This window comes from Miniopterus schreibersii, assembly GCF_964146895.1.
Source record: "Miniopterus schreibersii genome assembly, chromosome: 3".
In the NCBI taxonomy this organism is placed as follows: Eukaryota; Metazoa; Chordata; class Mammalia; order Chiroptera; family Miniopteridae; genus Miniopterus; species Miniopterus schreibersii.
Window position 1 is genome coordinate 22,141,605 of NC_138103.1, and position 21,379 is coordinate 22,162,983.

General features: G+C 46.9%; 1 protein-coding gene and 1 long non-coding RNA gene across 2 annotated transcripts in view; one reads left to right on the forward strand and one right to left on the reverse strand.

Moving 5' to 3' along the window:
* Positions 1-21,379, forward strand: part of XYLT1 (xylosyltransferase 1) — a 296,727-nt gene that overhangs the window by 249,307 nt on the left and 26,041 nt on the right. The window contains exons 6-8 of the mRNA XM_081132516.1: positions 3,053-3,133; positions 15,317-15,533; positions 18,725-18,901. Of these exons, the coding sequence (XP_080988642.1) occupies positions 3,053-3,133; positions 15,317-15,533; positions 18,725-18,901 (475 nt within the window). The remainder of the gene's footprint in view (positions 1-3,052; positions 3,134-15,316; positions 15,534-18,724; positions 18,902-21,379) is intronic.
* LOC308554867 lies at positions 18,895-21,186 on the reverse strand. The gene is made up of 3 exons (XR_013998454.1): positions 21,025-21,186; positions 20,253-20,474; positions 18,895-19,838 (listed from the first exon to the last, which is right to left on the reverse strand). It is a non-coding gene; the product is annotated as an uncharacterized lncRNA (long non-coding RNA).

The window sequence follows — 21,379 nt, forward strand, 5'->3', positions numbered from 1 at the left end:
ACTTCTCTGAGTCTCAGCTGCCCATCCGTAAAAGAGGAATGAAACTCACATTTTATAGCATCTTTGTGAAAACTGAGTGCAATAAAATGGAGCAAAGGTCAGCCCCAGGGCCTGGGCCGTGGTGGACATTCCATTAGTGGTCATGGAGCCTTTTTCATAGCTCATTTATTTATTCATTTCAACCGAGATTCCCATATGGTTCCAGTACACTTATGTGTTTATTATAAACAACGTGTTTATTGAAACAGAGATGTCCCAGTGGCTCCAAAGGGTCCTGTGATAGATCCCAGAGTCACCATCATGAATCATAGGAACTGGCGTGTATCTTCTAATAATTTGTGCAAGAGGTGCAAAGAAATTGGTGGGGAGACAGGCGTAAGTGATGAGCTGTGGGAGCCACTTGGCGAATGACTCCACCAGAAAGAGTGAGTGAGAAATGTTTGTGAGGGGAGGGGAGAGAGAGACTAGGACTGGGTAAAGTGTCAACAGATCGCAAGCTGTTCATTATCTGGAAAGAACTAAATATTATGTAGGCAATTATCGACAGGCGTCGGAAAGCAACAATGGGGAAAGTTGGTCCCCAGCCCAGTTCCCTCTCCCCTGGGAGAAGGGCTGGGAGACAGGCTTTAGCATTCCCAGCAGGCTTTTTATGCAGAGGGAGAGCAAGGGGCCCGGGGCCCCAGAGGGAGGGGACAGGCAGGGGACACAACTCTCTGCTTTGAAAAGCGGCTTTACCCGCAAGCTCTAGGCCTGGAATCCACGGCCCCCTCCTCATCCACCCTCCCTCCCCCAAGATGTCATCTTTTGAGAGGATTTCATGTGGAAGCATTGCTAAGTAAATTCGCTAAATGCCCATTCATCCCCGTCAGATGGGGACTTGGTGAAGCGGTAAATGTGAAAATGGCCCAGCTCGGGGCCCTGAAAGGGCTTTCTGGGGTTGCCAAATGGAGCTGCAGCCGCTGACCCTGGGAGGCCTGAGGCTTTGAGAGGGGGCCCCCAGGAGCTCCGGCCCGGCCCCTTCAATCCTCCCACTGAGGCTACTGAGAGGCCCCTGTTTATTATTCCTGCTGCAGGGGACCCATTCAGAGGTTAACTTGTCCCCGTATTCATCAGGACTACAATAATGAACTGTCGCAGAGAGTAGCGAGGCGCTCGGTGAATAGGAACTGCTAAGACGTGTAGATGGTGCAGAGGGAGCTCGCTTTCATTTTTCATAGGCTGCTTTAGTTAACACCTCTCCCAGCAGCGTCAAGAGGCCCTCTGCCCACAAGCTGCTGTAACTTGGCAAGGGGCACGCGTGGGCTTCACCTGGCAGCACGCGGGCGGGGTTCGTCCACGCAGGAGACGCATCATCGTTGCAGGGACACGTGGGACGAGCCTTTGTCTGCGTCCCCGGGTTCACTCTGTGCGCACCGCAAGGCTTAGCGCGCTGCGTGTGCCAGATTTAGCTCAGTGCGGACCCATGGGGTTTCTCTGGAGTCCGCTTGCTGGAAGGGGCGGTTTCGAATTGGTGTTGATTTCAGCAGTAGGATGGGACATCGGCGGTGCTCATTTTCCCTGCGGCATTTCCTAATGCTCGGTGCCCCTTTCCCTGGAATTATGAGTTGGTCAACATGAGTCATCCGATGACAGAACAGGGACTTGGAGGGGCGCCCCTGCAGGGAGCTGCAGGGAAATGAAGGAGCGGGGAGGGTGGGAGGCAGAGAGAGTAGAGCAGCTTGTACTTATTGTACACCTACTATGTGCCCTTTAAACCCACCCCGTTGTCCATTCAGAATATATGGATGGAGATCCTACTGTGTGATGGGCAGCCAGGGGAGTTCAGAGACGGTAAATGACTGGACACACAGGGCCTGGTCAGGAGAGCATCTGGGATCTCTCTCCAGATTCTCCCGCTTCTTGAGCCCTGGCATCACCTTCTGAGGTGCCCACCTGCCTCCCAAAGGTCTAGCCTCCATTCTGTTCCCAAAAATGTCCTTCCTTTCCTTTGCCTTCGCACATTTCCCCTTTAAACAATGCTTAACCCTTTCCTCCTAAATAAAAATCCCTGAACAGAGAAGCCTGATGATGAAAGAGCTGTCACTTCGGCACCGGCTACCTGTTTGGATTTTTTCAGCGGGAGAGGCAACTACATTTCTGGCAGATGGAGGCCCCTGTGACTGCCTTTTGAAACACTGTCACAGCTGTATGCACAAGCTGATTAGCTGTGACTACACTGCTAGTGCCGAGGTTGATGGTGATAAATTTGGGATAACAATGCTGGGAATGATGTCATTTGTTTGTATGGCACTTTATCTTTTTTAAAGATCTCTCAATCAGTTGCCCCGGGGGTTATCAAGAACTTGCTGTTCATTCATTCATTTATTCATTCATTTCTCAAAATACACAGCAAGAGTCAGTTCAGACTCATCTCCCTTTGTGTCATTTGTTCATTCACAAACATTAATGTAGCTCCTGCTACGTGTCATGATGAGCAAGTGTGAATAGGTCCTGTCTTCATGGAACTTACATCCTAGTGTAAGGAAGTTCAACATCCTCAGATGGTGATAAGAGAGTGAAGTAAATAAAGTTATATGATAAAGGCAGAGAGGGGGTTGCAGGTGCTACTTTAGGTGGGGTGGCCATAAAAGGCTCCTCTGATGAGATGAAATTTGAAAGGGGCCCTGGATAACAATAGCAAGCTAGCTATGGGAAGATACGAGACAGGATTTGCCATGCACAGCAAGCGCAAAGGCTCTGGAGTCGCTATGTATTTGGCATTGAGCTCCATGCTGATGACTTACTATTTGCCAAGCCCAGGTCTGAGCATCGAAGATCTTAAACTAAAGAATATACTGTGCTTATCCTCAAGGAGTTCACAGTATAGGGAGCCTGTAGGAGACTCGCAAACGGTCCATTTTGATGTAGGGTGACTCATGAACGAACACAGCCTTACCTGCCGGAGTGGTGTGAAAGGAGGGATCCTGTTTTTCTATGACAAAGAATGGAGCCAAGACCCAATTCTCCATTGTCTCTGGAGGATTCTAACTTTCCTCTTTGTTTGTTTCCGCAGGACAAATGACCAGCTGGTGGCTTTTCTCTCCCGATACCGAGACATGAATTTCTTGAAGTCACATGGCCGGGACAATGCAAGGTAGTACATCTTCCCGTCTTTGTGCCAAATGGAATGAAAATCTGAGTGATCATTTTGGGGCTTCTTTCTAGGCTGGTTTGGTTAGGCCAGAAAAACGTTGAGGGTGGGAGAAGGGCAGTCACCGTGGACCTCAGCCCTTCGAAAGAGGATCTGAAGTGGCCTTCTTGTCAGCCAAGGACAGAGATCATTGTAAATGTGTCTGATCAAGTCATTGCCCTTGGCACCTTTTGTCCAAGCACTTTTGTGAGTCCATTATCTCATTGTGGCAACTTTTGAGATAAGTAAGGCAGCCTTGCTAATTCCCATTTTATTGAAGGGAAGACTGAGGCCCATAGTTTATGATTTCCCTCGATCAACCATTTGGTCAGCCAGTCATTCAACAAATATTCTCTGAATGCCAGGCATGTGCCAGGCACCCTTCTAACAGTGAACAAGACAAAGTCCTCGCTCTCATGGAATTTTCCTTTCTAGTGGAAAAGAGTCTCATGCCAACATGGAGTTGAATTCAAGTATCCTGACTCCAGCCCTGTGCCCTCACTGTTGCCTCACTTTGCTGCCCAAGACATTGGCAAGGATTTGAGGCACCCAAAGCCCAATTGGACTCATTGCACCTCCCTCCTTAAAATGAGCATTGCCAAATAGCATCACTACCATCCAGCTTTGAGTTGAGTCCAAATCTCCATGGCCAGAGATCAGCTGGAAGGGATACAGTCTTGAGTGCCCCCTGTAGGAGGGATCACATGATCAGCTCTACCATCCAATTATAAAATAATACTATTAAAATCCAGCCCAGGAGCAGACTAACATCTTAGAGCTTTTTTCTAGAGTTGACCTCAGGGTACAACCTGGCAGTTCATAGAGTAATGCTAGCTTATTAACCTGTTTTGTTTGGTCCCCATGTTGGTTTTGTTCTGTTGTGTTGTGTTTAATTTAAGTGCATTATTTGAAAATAAGTAGCCCCATTTAAAAATAGCACTATTTCCCATGAAAATCCAGATTTTCAGTTCATCTTAAAAGATGCTTGATCGGCAGTCATTACCTGGATCTTAGATAATGCCTATTTTTTTTGTTTGTTTGTTTTTTCTGTTAATAATCACCCAAGGATATTTTTTCCATTGATTGTTTTAGAGAGAGTGGAAGGGAGGTAAAGAAGGGTTGGGGGGGGAGAGAGAGAAAGAGAGAGAGAAACATCCATGTGAGAGAGACACATGGATTGATTGCCTCCTGGGCCCCAACTGGGGCCGAGGACTAAACCTGCAACCCAGGTAGGTGCCCTTGACTGGGAATCAAACCCACAACCCTTTGGTGCTCAGGCTAATGCTCTAACCACTGAACCACACCAGCCAGGGCAATGCCCGTGTTTTCCAGGTCTCTGAAATTCTCACTCATCCCCCTTCCCTACCTGGCCCTGTTGGCATTCCAATTTGCGATCTCTGCTTTAGGAGGTCTCCACTGCTAGTCGAGGTGTGACTGACTCTGTGACTTAGTTTACCCAGTTGTCCACAGCAGGGAGGGACAAAAGAAGTAGTGGGATCCATTTCCTGAGCTTTGGAGAAGTAAACCCAGAGTCCTTGTGTGGGATCATTTTCCTGCATCCTAACTTTAATTTTATCCAGCTGTCTACTTAGAGACTGTTCCTGTCCTATTGACAGCCTGCATTCTTTGCATTTAAAAAGGGCCTCAGTTTTGAAGACACTCTGTAAATCAGCACAGAGTAGTATAGCATGTTCGGCCACTAAGGGTGGGAGAGGCTTGGGTGGATAATGAAGAATTATAGCCACTGTGTGTTGTGTTCCTCCAACTAAGTGCCCATTGCTCTGCTGGACCCTTTTCATGCAGGATCCAATTTCATTCTTACAGCCACTCAATGCAAAAATGAGAATTAGTATCCCCATTTCTCAGAAAAAAGGGGGTCTTTGAGAACCTAAATGATCTTTCCCAAGGTCACACTGCTGGAAAGTACCAGAATTTGAATCCAGGTCTCTGGCCCCAAAGCCCATGTGAGTGAGGTAGAGCTGAACAAGAGCCCATGGAGATGGTTAGTTATTAAAACTAGCCCACGTTTTCGTGTCCTTAGGTAGAGAATGAAGACTTTTTTCTCTCCAGGTAACCTTATCACACACATTTTGCACAAATAAAGTTGCATCATGAGAATGGAGCCCATCAGTTGATCGACATGTCTGAATGACACCCTCCCTACTATTCCTGTTTTGGGCCAGTCAGTATTTATTCTCTGACTACTCTTTCCAGGCACTGTGCTAGGAACTGGGTATAGAACAAAGGCTAAAATCATGGGTTTTGAGGTTATACCTCTTGAGTTGGAGTTCTGCTCTACCATGTCCTAGCTGTGTTGCATTGGACAGGTGACGTAACTTCTCTGAGCCTTTTCCCTTACCAGTCCAATGGAAATATTAACAGTCCTACACTTATGGAATTGTTGGGAAGATTAAAGGAGATGCTGCATGAGAAACATTTGACATATAGTAAATGCCCTATGATGGTGGTGATGGTGGTGATCATGCTAGCATTGCCATGATAAATATAAGACTAAAATATTGCTGTTGGGAAAAAGAAACAGATAGTGTATGAGCCGGAGTTCTTCCTCTGGGTGTGTGAGTATATCAGTAGTTGACACATGGTACCCACCCAGCATGGGACAGGATAAAGGCTCAGGCTAAGGAGTGTTGCCTGGACCTCCTTCTAAAACCCTGAAACCCAAGAACGGAATAGTTCATGAGCTCCAACAGCCACCCAGGAGTCTTCAGCTGGGATTCTCTCACTCGATGAAGTAAGGCAGGTAGTTTAGTGTTCATTTAATAGTAGTGGGAACCAACAGATCTTCATTTGCCGCTCTCTCCTCTTTGTTAGCTGAGGCCTCACCTGCTCTATGAACGTGCTCAGCCACGCCTGTCTTCTGCTGTCCCACGTGTGCAGGGCTCAGCTTCAGTTCCTGTGCTGCTCGTGTGTCAGGAAGGACCCCTTTGGTGGGAAATGACAGAAACCCAGCTCAAATAGCTTAAGGAGTAAAGGAAGTTATTGGATAATGCGACTAAAATATCAGTATCTGACTTCAGATATGCTACTCAAGCAGTTCAAGTGATATCAAGCCCTGACTCTGTTAGTGCTTTGATTTTTTGGTTAACTATTTTTTATTATTCCTGGAAAATGCTACAGTAAAATAAACATATCCCATCAAATAACCAAGTAGTTCACTAGCAGGAATCTTTTTTTTAATTGAGATATACCATCATATTAGTTTCAGGTGTGCAGCGTAATGATTCGATGTGTGTATGCATTGCAAAGTCTAGTTAACATTCATCACCTCACATAGTTACAGATTTTTTTCTTGCCAGGAGAACTTTTAAGATCTCCTTTTAACAACTTTCAAATACACAATACAGCATTATTGACTATAGTCACCATACTGTACGTAACAGCCCCAGGACTTATTTATTTTACAACTGGAAGTTTATACCTTGTGACTCCCTTTTTCCATTAACTTTCATTAGTTCTGTTGTCCTTTGTGTTGGTTTCAGTGTTGTGACTCCAGGTGGTGACCCTTTCCGACTTATTAACCTCATTTCACAGATAAGGAACCTGAAACTCAGAGAGGTGAAGAAAGCTGCTTAATCTCACATGGCGAGGGCAGGACCAGGACTCAGACTCAGGCGGCTGTGTCCCCAAAGCTTGGCGTCCCTGCATGGTGATGCCTGTCTGTGTTCTGAGCCTGCTCACCTCCAGTATGCTGGCTGGCTCTGAGGCAGCCACTCTGCTTCTCTGGGCTTCACTGTCTCCCTTTGAAAAACAAAGGGAATGAACAAGATGGTCCCCAAAGTCCCTTCCTGCTCTGATGCTTCTGGACCAGTTCTTGTAAAAGACATTGTGACAGAACCAGAGGGTTTAAAAGACCAAGAGATAGGGGGGTGGACAAAAGCAAACAGCACAGGCCACATGATGCCTCAGCTTTTAACTCCATGTGGTTCCTAATAGCAGCGTTGACCTTCTGTCTCTGTCTCCAGCCTTTAGCAGCCAATTTGGACTTCCAGCGCCCGCTGCGAAGAGATGGCATAAAGACAAACTAGTGTTTTAATAGCTGCCAAATTGGTCCTGACTGTTCCTGTAATTAAATGAAGGGGAGTGTTGTGTTCTCCATTTCCCCTTGCTTTCCTCCAAAAATAAAGTAACTAGATATACTGAAAGACACGTGGCACAGTGACCAGTTTCCCAGACAGCCTCAGCAGAGCCGGCATGAGCAGGTGCCCTAAAGTCTACTTGCAGCCTGAATAAGCTGGTTTTTGCAGACATCCCCTGGAGCTCCCGGCTTCTGCTTAGGGTGCATCAGAGAAGTTTCCCAAATCTCGGCATCCTGATCAAGTCCTAGTGTGCAGGGACAGGCCCCTTACAGGGAGATGGAGAGGAAAAATAATTTCCCTCTGGGACTTTTCCTATCTGGGTTGATCTCAGTTCTCTGCCTAAGTTAAGGTCACCAAGGCCCCAGTGCTCAGTTCTGGGATGCAGTGTGGTGTGGTGCTAAGAGCATGAGCACCGGGGTACAGCCAGCTCTGCCGTGTGACAACCCTGGGACTTCAACAAATGACTTTGACTCCCCAGACCTTCATTTCCTCATCTTTATAAAATCTGGACAGTGATGTCGGAATTGTGGAGAACCAAGTTTCCACAATGACCACAGGAAGGCCATTCCAGCCTCCCTTGGCAAGTGTTACCCCATTCTAGAGATGAGTGCAACTGAGGTTTGCAGAGTTGGTTTAACGTGCTCAAGGCCCCACAGCTAGTGAATGGCACAGCTGAGACTGGAACCAGTTCAGATTCACTTTTAAGGCCTGTGTTCTTTTATCACCGCAGGATCTGAGAGGACCCATAGTTTTAAGTTCTTGGGGTGTACAAGTGAAAGAGCAAAATTCTGATGACTTTAAGCAGAATCAGTTTTAAAATGAGTGGGGGAAGTAAATCAGGTCCTCCTTCCACTACTTTGTAGAGTCAGCCTATCCCAAAGTGTGTTCATGATCCACCAGTGATGTGTAATATTATTCTGGGTGGTTAGTGGGCATACTGGGAAAGTTGGGTACTGATCCAGTGTGCATCAACAAAAATTTATGTAATTAGCCCATCTAGCCCATGACTTCATGGATATTATGCTTAGAATAAAACTAAGTTTAAAAAAAAGTTGAAGCTATCAAGAAAAATATTAAGGGACTTCTCGTATGGTTACTACAGTAAGCACATAGCAGGGCAGTTAACCCAGGCTCTGGAACCCATCTGCAGGACTCACATGCTAACAACTTGCTAGGTGTGTGACCTTGGGTAAGTTAGATCAACCCCCTGTGTGTCAGGCGTCTCACCTGTTAAATGGAAATGATGATAATAAAACCAAGTGCATAGAGTTGTTGAAAGAATTAAATGAGTGAATATATGAATAAGCTCTTGGAACAGGTAGTTGTGCGTATTAAGTTGACGTGATGGTGGTGATGATGATGGTGGTAGTGGTGATGATGACGATGCTGGAGAAAAATCTTGAAGATGGTATACAAGTTATTAACATTTTAGAAACATTTTCTGCAACTCATAGGGAAACAACTAGCATTTCAAATGTAAGAAGGCCACAGGGGAAAGGAGCTAGGACAGGTCCCAGCCCCCAGGATTGATTGGCAGCTCCTTTTCTCTGACACTGAACTAATCTTCAAACCCAAACCTCCCTTGTTGTATAAACAGGCAACTATTTAGCCAAAAGTTGGCAAATCCATCGAGGGCCTGGCCAGGAACCTCCTCCAAGCACACCTGCTTTCAGGAGGCCCGTTGGTGCCAACTTGCTTATCAAGAGAAGGGCTCCCTCCCAGCTATCTTGTAGCACCAGGACTGATGTGAGAAGTGCCTCTTCTCGCCAGTGGGGAAAACAGATTACCTTTCCCTCTAGCTTTTCCTAAATCACCAGTGGGTTTATCACTGTTCACATGTTTGTTTTATTTAATTCAATTACGGCAGTCATGTCAAGGTAACGCTTAGCATCGCGCTGGCCTCCACGCAGAGCTGTGTACGCATCCCTCTCCTGGCCTTCGCTTGGGTTTTGAGGTCAACTTTGGAGCTTTTCTTTTTTCCAAACAATACATGTCGAGCTAGACAAAAGCCTAGGAGGAAAATATTTCACAGCGTCATCTCTGAGAGGCAGAGTATTGTTTTTATTTTCTTTTGTTTCTTTTTATGTCCCAAGCCTTCCATGAAGCATATGCATTACTTTTACAATCAGAATAAAAGGCAGCAGACATTGTTCTTAAAAATGTGTGAAATGTGGAAAACCAATTAGCATTCAGTGGACCTTTAGACTCCAGGAGGTATAAGTTTCTTTGGGCTCTGTGCTGTGAAGAGCACGGGCCACTGAGCCTGGAGACTTTAGGTTCCAGAATTTGGGTCCCTGACTCTGTTTTTCTTTCATCCTTGAATGTCAAACCTAAGTCAGCTTTCTCAACACAGGGGATGTAATAATAGTAACACTTGGAGAGTGTACTGCGTGCCAGAAACTGTCCTAAATGCCTTATAGATATTATTTCAGTTTCCACAACAACCCCACGGTGTAAGTCGTTATTGTGCCCATTTTCCAGATGGGGACACTGAGGCTAGAAAGATTACATGACACACAGCTCATGAGTGGGAAACAGACTGGAACCCAGGCGGTGTGGCTCCAGAGTCTGCACCCCTGGCCACTGCGCTACACTGATTCCCTAAGTATGTTCCTTGTAGAGTTTCCTGCCTCGTTCAGGCCGCATGTACTTACGGATGATACGTTCCTTCCACCAACCTGGTCAGAGGCTGCCTGCCCTGTGGCTGGTCTGCTCCTCAGTGAGGTGATGGAACTAAGTATTTCCCCATAGCTCTGACTCCAGCCACCTTAGCCTCTTTTCAGTCATTTGGGTTCTTGCATATACTACTTCTTATAAAGCTTATAAAACTATCCCCCACACACTTCAGATGACTGAGTCCTTCTCATCTTTCTCAATCCAACTTAAATGCAACCTCCTCAGTGAAGCCTTCCCCAACAATCTTCACTAATTAAGTCCCTGTCTCTTTATTTTCTCTCATTGCGCCGAGTTTCTCTGTATAGCACTTATCACAAATATCTAATTATATATTAATGTGCTCTGTGGCTTTTTATGTCTACTTACTTATTTATTAGAGCAGTTTTATAGCCTTGTGGCTAAGAGTGTGGAATCCAGAGCCTGACTGCTAAGGTTTAAATCGCATCCTTGCCACTAACCAACTGTGTGGCCTTGGGAAAATTACTTAACCTCTCTGTGTCTCTATTCCTCTAGGAGGGTAAAATGAACCCTCCTAGGACTGTGGTGAAGACTAAGTGGGAGAATACATGTTAGGGTCTAGAAAGGGCCTAGAAAGTAGCAAGTGCTCAGTAAATGACGGATGTTACTATTTCACTTTTTTCTCTCTCCCCCTAGAAGAGAGAGAAGGCAGGGGTGATACCCATCTTAGTCACAAGCATGGTCTCAGCACACAGATCTGGAGTACCAGAGGTACTCTGCAGAGCTGCTGCTGAAAGAGGCAATGCCCCAAGATCCTTTGCTCTTCCAGGCAGCCGAGGTCAGGAAGGGGCACAACCACCCCCAGCCTGAGACAAATGGCCAGAGGGGCCCCTAAGGAGCTGCCAAACTAGGAACCCAGTGAGCAGAGTCCTCGCTGACTCATGGCATGGAACGGGGGAGAGTTTTGTATTCATGGTGCTCAGACAGAATTAAGTTACCCATGACACTTGTCACCTCTACCACCGCAACCATGGGCACTGCTAAACGAAAATAATAGCAAGAGAGAGTGTTCGCTGTGGGGCCTTTTGGCTTCTGTCCTTGGTGCTGAAATATCCTTGCTTTTCAGTCCATAGACGGTTTCTCCTTAGCTCTTCCCGTGCCCTGTACACGCCTATACCAAATGGCAGGAGAGACAGAAATTTAAATTTTCTAGCTTGACAAAAGGAAAACATTAAGCGTCTTGGTGAACATTTACAGAGCACTTACTATGTGCTGAGCACTTTGCTAAGTCTTCTCCGTATATCATCTCATTTAAACCTTCACACCAACTCTGCGAGGCAGCTATTATTATGATCACCATTTTCCACATGAGAAACTGAGCCCCAGGCGAGTGCAGACCCAGGACTTGAATCAAGCAGTCTGACTCCAGAGCCCGAAGCTCGGCCTGAGCATCATCATATGGCTGTCATCGTGAGTCCATTCACATAGCTGGCTGACTTCATACACTGTGGTTTTCATGCTTTGTTCCGGGACTTTATTTTTTAACAAAAATGCTTAGGTTGTACTTATGCTAAAGGAGTAATCTGGGTTCAGTGACAGATCACTGGGCAGGAAAGAGAAGAAAGGAAGATTTTTTTTTTCCTAGGCTCTGTGACTTTGGATGACTTTGGATCATCCATCCCTCCAGGTCTCAGTGCGCCTGTGTGTGTTTAATCTGTAGAATTAGTTATTATTAGCTGATCGCTAAGATTCCTTCGTGCTCAAACATGCTGTAAAATCTGAGGGGCAGAGTTCTTCCTTTTAGAACTCATTACAGGACAAGACAGCTCTGGAATAATTTCATACTCAGTGGCTGTGGTGAGATTGTAGCAAGGGAATTAACTGAATCGAAGGCCTTCTTCATTGCCTGCCTTTTCTCAGGTCATTTCCAAAGGCTACAAAGCTTGCACTGGATTCCAGGCTGGATTCAAGTCCAGGACTGCTATCTGTGTGGCTTTGGGGTATTGACTTAACCTTCCTGTGACTCAGTTTCTTCATCTATCAAATGCATGTTAGAAGAATCGGACACCTGATCTGATTCACTAACCACTGCAGCTTCCCGATTGCCTGACAGGTCTGCTGTTACTCTTGCCTTTATTTATTTACTCAGTAAATATGTATTGAGCACCAGCTGTATGCTAGGCACCTTTCTAGACATTAAGGACGCAGCAGTGAACAAAATTAGACAAAAATCTCTAACCCCTTGGGGCTTATGTCTAGTAATGAGAAACAGACAATAAGCTAAATAAATATCTTGTATGTGATATTGAAAGTTTAAAGTGCTAGGGGGAAAAATAAAACATGGAAGGGTGATGAGGGATGTGAGGGTTGGGGGAGGGGGTGTTATCGCTCTATAAGAAGGAACTGATGGCTGGGTCAGTCCATTGCTCGGGTGAACTGTGCTTACCAAACCCTGTGATTACCAAACACTGCGCAAGAACCTTCGTGAACATCACCCATCGCACTTTCACAGCTGATTCTAGAGGTATCAGGACAGGGGTACAGGGCTCATCCGACAGGTGAGGAAACTGGGTTCAGAGAGGTTGAGCCAGCCCCCCATCTCAGTCTGTGAAAGCAGAGGCAGGATTGGTACCCAGATCCTTTTGGTGTCTATCCTTCGGTAGTTCCACCTATTGACCCGGTAGCCCCAGGTAACCAAGTCAGTGGGAAATGAAACTGAAGGGAGGAGAGCGTCATTAGTCACCTCTTGTGTCTTGGACTTACTGCTGCAGATCAATCTGCCCTCCAACCCCCAGGTAAGAGAGCCACGCACCCCTTACTGGTAAGCCCGCATCTTTGAAAAGACACGCCCAGGTGTCTACTGACTTACCTTGATTTCCAGCCTTTACCTTTTCAAGTTATGGTTAATGCACGGGGCAGGAAAAACAGCAAATCACTCCCTGAGCAGCTGATTCCTTTCACCTGCTAGATACCCAGACCCTGGGTCTCTGCCACTTTCTTCCAGTCCAGACCCAGTCCTGGTAGCCCCTCTCAGCCCAGGAACTTTTCTGAGACCTTGGGACTTGGTTGTCTCTATTTTTACTCATGATTAACCAAAGCATGTGCTTGCAGCTTATCAGTTTGGGAATGCAGTAAATACAGCAACCAATCTCCCAACTCCATGAATATTTCATTTTGGAGATTGCTACATAAATATTGTATTTGGATATTATGGTCTGGGACATCACATTAAAATTGCAAGATGATGCTGTTATCCCATATAATGGAACATAAAATTATAACGCTGGTCCATGGGAAGAAAAATTTTGCAAGTCCTCGCACCTGTATATCTTTTATTTCTCTCTCTGGGTTAGTCTTGGTTACCATGTGAGATTTTATATAAATTATCTAAAATGTAATGTGTTAAGCATGGTTAAATTCATCAACTGAATATTATTGTACAAACTAGCACCAGCCAGAGTGGAGGTAGGATTTTATTTTCCTAAACTCGGGGCTCCTTTTAATGAACTGGTTAAAGCCAGACTTTGTGTCTGTGGTGTGATAGGGTGACTATAATGAAAAACCTTCACCAGGTCACGCCCCACAAAGAGGTCCCTAACCCTTTGCCCATCAAGCTTGGATTTGGTAGGTGGAATGATGTTAGAGAAAGAACAAGACCAGGGATGTTGGATACCTGGATCTTCTGATTGGCTTCTGTCCTTGCCTGTGTCCTCTGGATCCTCAGAAAAGCTGGTGACTTTCCCTGGGCTCCCATGTAATGTCTGCCCACCCCCTTCTTTCTGCCTTACCTCCCCTGTCAGACAACCTCTGTACTCATGGTGATAAGATGCTCTAGGCTTGCATTCTCTCAGCCAAAAATCCCATAGAAGAGTCTTCCTTCCTGGTAAATTCAGCAAAAATCCAGAACCCAATCTCAAACTCAGCTTGAGTTTCTCACCCATCCCTGAACCAATATTATGGTGAAGCAGATGGAATTGACCAGCCTGGCTCATGTTCCTGCCCCTGATTTTAGGGATAGGTGCAAACCCAAGTGAACAGAGAGTTGAAGATTAGTGACCGTTCAAAGTAAAATTGAGATGTTTCCCAGAAAAATGAGGCATAAATGCTGGATGGACAGAAACAAGGAATGAAACACCGGTATGTGCTACAATGTGGATGAACCTTGAAAACATGGTTGGTGGAAGAAGCCAAACAAAAAGACCAACATATTGTAGGATTCCATCTATATGAAATACCCAGAATTGGTAAATCCACAGAGATGGAAAGCAGTTTGGTGGTTGCCAGGGGCTGGGAGGGTTTGGCCAGAGACTGCATATGGGGTGATGAAATATTTTGAAACTAGATAGAGGTGATGTTTGCACACGTTGTGAATGAACTCCATGTCATTGAATCGTGCACTTTAAAATGCTTGGCGTTGTGTTGTAGAGCTGGAGGAGCAGCAGGATCCCTGACTAGCTGGGAGACCTCTTGACTGAGCTCCCAACTAGGTTGCTAGCTCCTGAGGAGCAGGGATCATCCTTAGTCCCTGCCTTGCACCAGGGCCAGCACAATACCTGGCACATAGTAGGTCTGCAATTAATGCTCACTGTAAATGCACAGGGTTTGGGCCAGAAAGCTGGGTTCTTGCTCTGTCCAGTCTCCCCACATACCTGTTTTATCAGTTTTTTAAAAAAAATTGTCTTTATTGTTGAAAATATTACAGATATTTTCCCCATTGATCCCTTCCATCAGCTCTTTGACCATAGACTTCTGCATTTACAAAATAGGAAGTGCCAGTGCTGCCCGGCCTGCCTTGCAAAATCCCAAATATTTATATGTATATACTCTAGAGCAGTTCTCCATCTGAAGTTCCTAGATGGAATTCAGAGGGCCTGTGACTTTGAATGGGAAGAAAATGTTCTTGATTTTCCCTGAACTCTAACTGGAACCTAGCTAAACACAGAGAACAAACCACGGTAGTATGAGCAGTAACTGTTAGGAAACACATATTTTCATATCACATTATAGTTGATGCATCTACCTCTAACTCATTTCTGCTCACCACTTCTTCTACGGTGGTTAGTAGACCTGCCACAAGATCGTGTTATTTCAGGTGTTAAGAAAGAAACGTGTAATTATCATAAATTTGGTGTTTTAAGAAATATTTTGTAATCCTATATTTAATGTGTGAATCAAAGAGCACATGAGTTACCCTATCATAACTTTGCTGTTTTTAAAAACTTATTTTGTAAAATGGGTGTAATAATAGTACCTGCCTCACCGTAAAGACCAGATGACAGTCTATACACAGAGCCCTGGCTCAGTACCTGGCACACAGTCAGTGCCCAGTAAATGCTTTGATCACCAGGATTGTGCCACCTCATTTGGACTCCTGGTGGAGGCACCTTTGGTCTAATAGCTTCTTTGTCTCTTTCAGGTTCATCCGGAAACAGGGCCTGGACCGGCTCTTCCTGGAGTGTGACGCCCACATGTGGCGCCTGGGGGACCGGCGGATCCCAGAGGGCATTGCAGTGGATGGCGGCTCCGATTGGTTCCTGCTGAACCGCAAGTTTGTGGAGTATGTGACCTTCTCCACAGACGATCTGGTGACTAAAATGAAGCAGTTCTACTCCTATACCCTGCTTCCTGCTGAGGTGAGCATCCAGGAAAAAAATCCCTGAGGATGGTGGGGGCTCCCTCTCTAGCCTTTGGAGCAAAGCAGATGCTGAATTTTTGCTGAATTTTTGGCAAAGTGATGTTGAGTCCAATACATAGCCCTCCAAACATCCAGATGAAAATGTAGAATGGCATTTGACTACCAGGGACCTTGCTGTTATAGCCAGGCCCCCGGTGCCCTCCAGGCTACGGAGGCCGTATGGAGTAGATGCCCAGTGCTGCCACCTACAATCCACAGCATTTTCATACAAAGTAGAAAAGGCAGACTTTTCTTCAAAAAAACAAAAACCAAAAACGTTTTTAATGGTTTCAGAGAGAAGGAAGGAGAGGGAGAGAGAGAAACATTGATGAGAGAGAAACATTGATCGGCTGCTTCCAGCATGCCCACTACTGGGGATCAAGCCTGCAACCCAGGCATGTGTCTGGAATTGAAGCAGTGACCTCCGTGTGCATGGAAGGATGCTCAGCCAACTGAGCCACACCGGGTGGGTGGAAGGCAGCTCCTTCTTAAGACGCTTGGCTCCCATAGGTCCTAAAATCATTATAATATCCTGATTTTGTTAGAACAAGACACTTACTGCCATTTTCTAAAAAACCGTTATTTAAAAAATGCAAACCTCTGATATCTGCAGTGTTGATGGCAGCCCCACACACCAAAGTGGTGTGGTGTTTAATCTGCACAACTATAAATGCCGGCCCTTTCAGGACACACCCCCATCAGCTCCACGGTCACCAATCCTGTAACAATTTTTTCAACACCAAGAATCCTCTTCTAATTTTGAAGAGTCTTATCATTTCCTGACAGACAGACACTAGTGTTGGCCTCATCAGTCACACCAGAAATTCCATTGCTCCCAAGACAGCCAGCAGGGCCTCTACTGGGTGTGCACTGGCCTCTGCACTGGCGGCCCCCATGGCCTAATGCTTGAGACTCAGCATTTCCCGCTGGCTTTTGGAAGTATTTGAAAAGCTCCGGGGAGTCTGTCACCACTTTTCAGACCTCAGGGTGGGAAGCTGTCCTAGTTCGGGCTGCAAAATACGATAGGGTAGGTGGCTTATAAACAACAGAGAAGTACTCTCACAGTTCTGGAGGCTGGATGGGTGAGGGCCCTCTTCTGGGTTGCAGACTGCCTACCAACAGTTCTCGCTGTATTCTAACATGACCAAAGGGGTTAGGGATCTTTCTGGGCTCCGTCTTATAAGGGCACTGATCCCCACTTATGCGGGCTCCACCCTCATCTACTAATCAGCTTCCAGAGGCCCCACCTCCTAACATTATCACACTGGAGGTTATGATTTCAACTTTTGAATTTTGGGGGGACATAAACAGTCCATTTCAAAGACCCTATTGTATAAGACAGCAAACTACTATGAAATAGTCCTGGCCCCATCTGGAGTGTTGCCACAGACATGCCAGCAGCCTCTTTATCAGACCTGGGCTGAGAGATTCTAGGTTAAGCTCTCTGACCTCTAGCTCTTAATTTCCTACTTCAGAAAACTCCAGGGCTGGTTCTGTTTCTGCTGAGCCTGTGACATCTCCTGTAAATGGCCCATCATTCCTTCCTGGCTACGCCCCACCCCCACCCCTGGACCACTCAGGTTATGTGTTTCTAGGCCAGACAAGACCGTGCATCTCATTTGATGGTTTCCATGTTTCTCACCAACATCTGGGGCAGTGGCAAGCTCTGGGTAAGGCTGACTGCCCATGTCGCTCCAGAGGGATGATGGGCTTGTTGTCACCAGGCCAGGCTTTGCTATTCTGCACACATGTTAAGTAATCAGCTTTTAATCCTATTTCAGCAAAAATCACCTTTTCTCTCAATTCTGATAACCTCTTCATCCATTATCTTGAAGAGAATTCCTGTATCGTTATGAAAGGACACAGGGCAGCTGGTAATTGGGTACTTTTCCCCACCACTTAATGGAGAATATGTGCCTCTTTGGGCTTGTAGACAACTCAAGCTTAAAACCGAGGTTCATGGACATGTCATTTAGCATCACAGGATGGTCAGCTGGGGGGGAGCAGGGGGGAGCCTCGCTGTGCCCACCCACCCATTGAGAAGAGACTGTTTGGGGCTTTGGTCATTTTAATCAAGATGCTCATCTTGGTGCTGGCTCTCTGTCCCTCCCCTGCCCCAGCGCACACAGGCACATCTCACTCCAGGTCCCTGTTAGGCCCACCTCCTCCATTCCAGCATCTCCCCCCGCTTCTCCCAGACCACTTCCAGGGAACAAGTTCAGAAGAAATCTGAGGGCTGTGCCATACATTTACAACAGGCAGACACATCCCCAAACAGCTTTCCCCAGGGAGTGGAGAGCAGGGGAGAATATACCTGCCTGGTATCTGGGTTGTGTTAATGCAGTGTCCAAATAAAAGCCTTTCTCTCTTTCTCGTTTTCTTTCTCTCTCTCTGTCTCTCCACATCTCTAACCATGTCTCTCTTCTCTGGTCTCTCTTTTCACTCTCAACATTGCCTCTTTCTCAGGTTCCTAGGAGAGGTGGGCCAAGAGTTTTAGGATTGGGAGGAACTATTGTGTCTGGTTCAGCACCGTGGACAGCAAAAGCCCCCCCCCCCCCCCCCGCCCTTCACCTCCCTGGGTTGTAGTCACACTACTTCCAATGTCAGGAGGCACCTGGGATGCCTTCCAGCCCTGAGGCCTGATGCACTCATGAATCTGACCTCCTTTGGCCAGGGCTGGAATTCCAGAGCATTCGTCTTTCTTCTCAAGATATCTCAGAGCTGAAACCCATTGGTTTCAGACCTGGCTATTTGCAAAGCAAGAGCCAAAGGGCCCACGGTTTTATGAAAAATTATCCCCACGTTTTCCTCTGGTCCCCATATGTTGACATACCCCGAGGGACTTTTCCTCTCTCCTGAGCAGACAGAAGGTGTCCTGGATATCTTGAAATCAGATTTTAGGCTGCTGGGGAAAGATAATTAGAGAAAGACTCAAGACATTAGACTTCTGAACAGAATTAAGCCACTCTGGACAAAACATCCAGTGTTCCCTGAGTCAGACCAGACTGGCACAGGCCCCATTTACAGAAAGAACAGATGAGTCTCCAAGAGAGTCTCTTCACAGTCAGGGGGGTCCCAGGGAAGAACCCCTGCCCAGCCCATTCCAGGGAGGCTGGAAGAGGTCTCAGGCTGACCCCTCTCTCCCTGCAGTCCTTCTTCCACACTGTCCTGGAGAACAGCCCCTACTGCGACACCATGGTGGACAACAACCTGCGCATCACCAACTGGAACCGCAAGCTGGGCTGCAAGTGCCAGTACAAGCACATCGTGGACTGGTGCGGCTGTTCCCCCAATGACTTCAAGCCCCAGGACTTCCACCGTTTCCAGGTGAGCCTGCCGTACCTGCAGCCCCAGCCCACACCTCCCAGCCAGCCTCCGAGCATCTAAGGCCAGGCCTGGTGACCGTCTCATCCCCCGCTTTTCAACCCTGGCTGTTGATAATAATAATGACAACATCAACAGTAGCCAAGTCTTTTTGGTGACTCCATGCCAGGACAATTCTAACCACCTTGCCTGTCTTGACTCATTAACCCCATAACAACCTTATTAGATCATTGAAACTATTATTTCATTTTAAAAATGGGGAAACTGAGGCATAGGAAGATTAAAAAACCTTATCAAAGGTCACATAACCCAATGTATCTGTTTCGGAAGGCCATACTTGTGTCCATTTCTTTCTTTTTTTAATATATCTTTAATTATTTCATAGAGAGGAAAAGAGAGGGAGAGAAAGATAGAAACATCAATGATGAGCGAGTCATTGATTGGCTGCCTCCTGCAGGCCCCCTGCTGGGAATCGAGCCCGAAACCCAGGCATGTGCCCTGACCTGGAATCGAACCCCGATCTTCTGGATCCTGGGTCAATGCTCAACCGCTGAGGCATGCCCGGTCAGGCTGTATCCATTTCTTTATATTGCCTTTTAATCAGAATTCCCTGAAATATTTGTTAAAAACATATTTCTGGGTACACACTTGAATATATTTGGAGCAGGTTCTCAACCTCAGCACTGTTAACATTGTGGCTGGATAAGTCCATGCTTTGGGGGCTGTCCTGTGCACTGTAGGCCATTTAGCAGCAACCTGGCCTCTACCCACTGGCTGCTGGTAGCACTGCAGTTTTGACAACCAGAAATGTCTTCAGGCATCACCACATGTCCACTGTTGGCAAACCACTGATCTCCAGTGAAGTCCAGGGATTTTTTAAAAAAATATGTTACAACTTGAGTTTGGAAAGCCAGGCTTGGAAACCACCACATTCTGTGAGCTGAAAGGAGTAACAAGAGGTAGAAATGTTATTGTCCTCAAAGGCATCTCTGCACAGCTTAGTGATTTACAGTTCTGGGGAAAGCAGAGGCAGGATGGCAGTAAATGCTCCATCTGCTTCCCAGGAGCCCCTAAACCTTTCCAGAATGGCATCCTGCTTTTACCCTGTGTGAGCACCCCTCCAGCTCCCTCCAGGCCAGCACCCTAAGCTCCTTCCTCCCTCTACCCCTCACCACGCCCCCACCCCAGCTGCAGAAAGCACAAACTGAAGGCTAAGAAATGGTTAAACACATCACTCTGAGGTCACTAGAGCCACTACATGGAGATGGTATGCTGCTGCCCAAACCACTAACCCAGAGGGAGAGTGGGGACAACAGGGCCAGGCTGGTCACCTGAGGTGCCCCTGCTAACTCACCCTGCCACATAACTGAGCCACCTGCCCGCATGGAGCTTCCAGTCTCTTGGCCTGGCTCCTCAGAGTGGTCCTAGTCTCTCAGCCTGGCTCCTCAGAGTGTGGTCCCAGACCAGCAGCATCAGCGATCTCCAGGGACTGTGTGAGAAATCCAGAGTCTTTGCAGCTTCAGACCTGCTGAGTCAGGATCTGCGTGTGAACCGATCCCCAGGTGACAGTGAGGCCCTGTATGATTAAGCACAGGGGTCGGAATCTGCTCTCTCCCAGGCTGCTTGCCAACCCCAATGTGGGTATTGGCTTCACGGGAGTAGACATCATCACCTTGCAGGTGGGGAGACTGAGGCACCAAAGGCGAACTTACTTGTCCACAGACACACACGTAATGGAGTGCAAGGCCGAAGAGCCCACCCACGTGTTTCCAGGTCCAGCCCTGGGCTTTTTGCACCAGCCCCCGCTGCCTTCCTGGTTTTGCTTCTGCACAGGTGCAGAATACACAGCAGCTTTCACCCCTCAAGGCCCATATTCCCTCAAGGTTCCCACCTAAGGTCTTTCGCCTCTGTAAGCAGTTGCTGCTGCAGTAGTATTTTTTTAGGCCTTTTGTTTTTTGGTGGCAGATTGAGAGCCACCCAGGGACCTCCTCGAGCTCATTTTAATTTAGGCATAAACTTGGGTGACATTTTCGCCCCACCGTCCATGCAGAAAAGATCTGCTGAGCAGCAAGGAGGCCGCAGGGGAATATTCGACCTATTCAAAAGGGAAAGAAAAGGATTCCCACCTTTGCAGAGGACCGGTCGTTGCCCTCACGCAAAGGACATCATCATTTAGAGCAAGTGGCTGTGGCGGTTCTAGGGAGCTCACCGTCCCAGGCTGCTCTCCTGCAGGCAGCAGCGTTCGCACTCCAGCCCCAGCGTCCCTCGGTCTCTGACAAAGACTGGCTAACCGGAGACAGCGTCATGTGCTCACAGCTCTTTCCTTCACAGTAAACAAACAGCAAGAATATCCCCCAACATCCAGAATCAAAAACTGCTGCCTGGAAGGAACTGAGAGTTCTTGTTCAAAGAAATCTGAGGAAGAAAATGATAAATATAGAAACGTGCCCTTTTACAAGATCCAGCTGTGACCAAAGAATC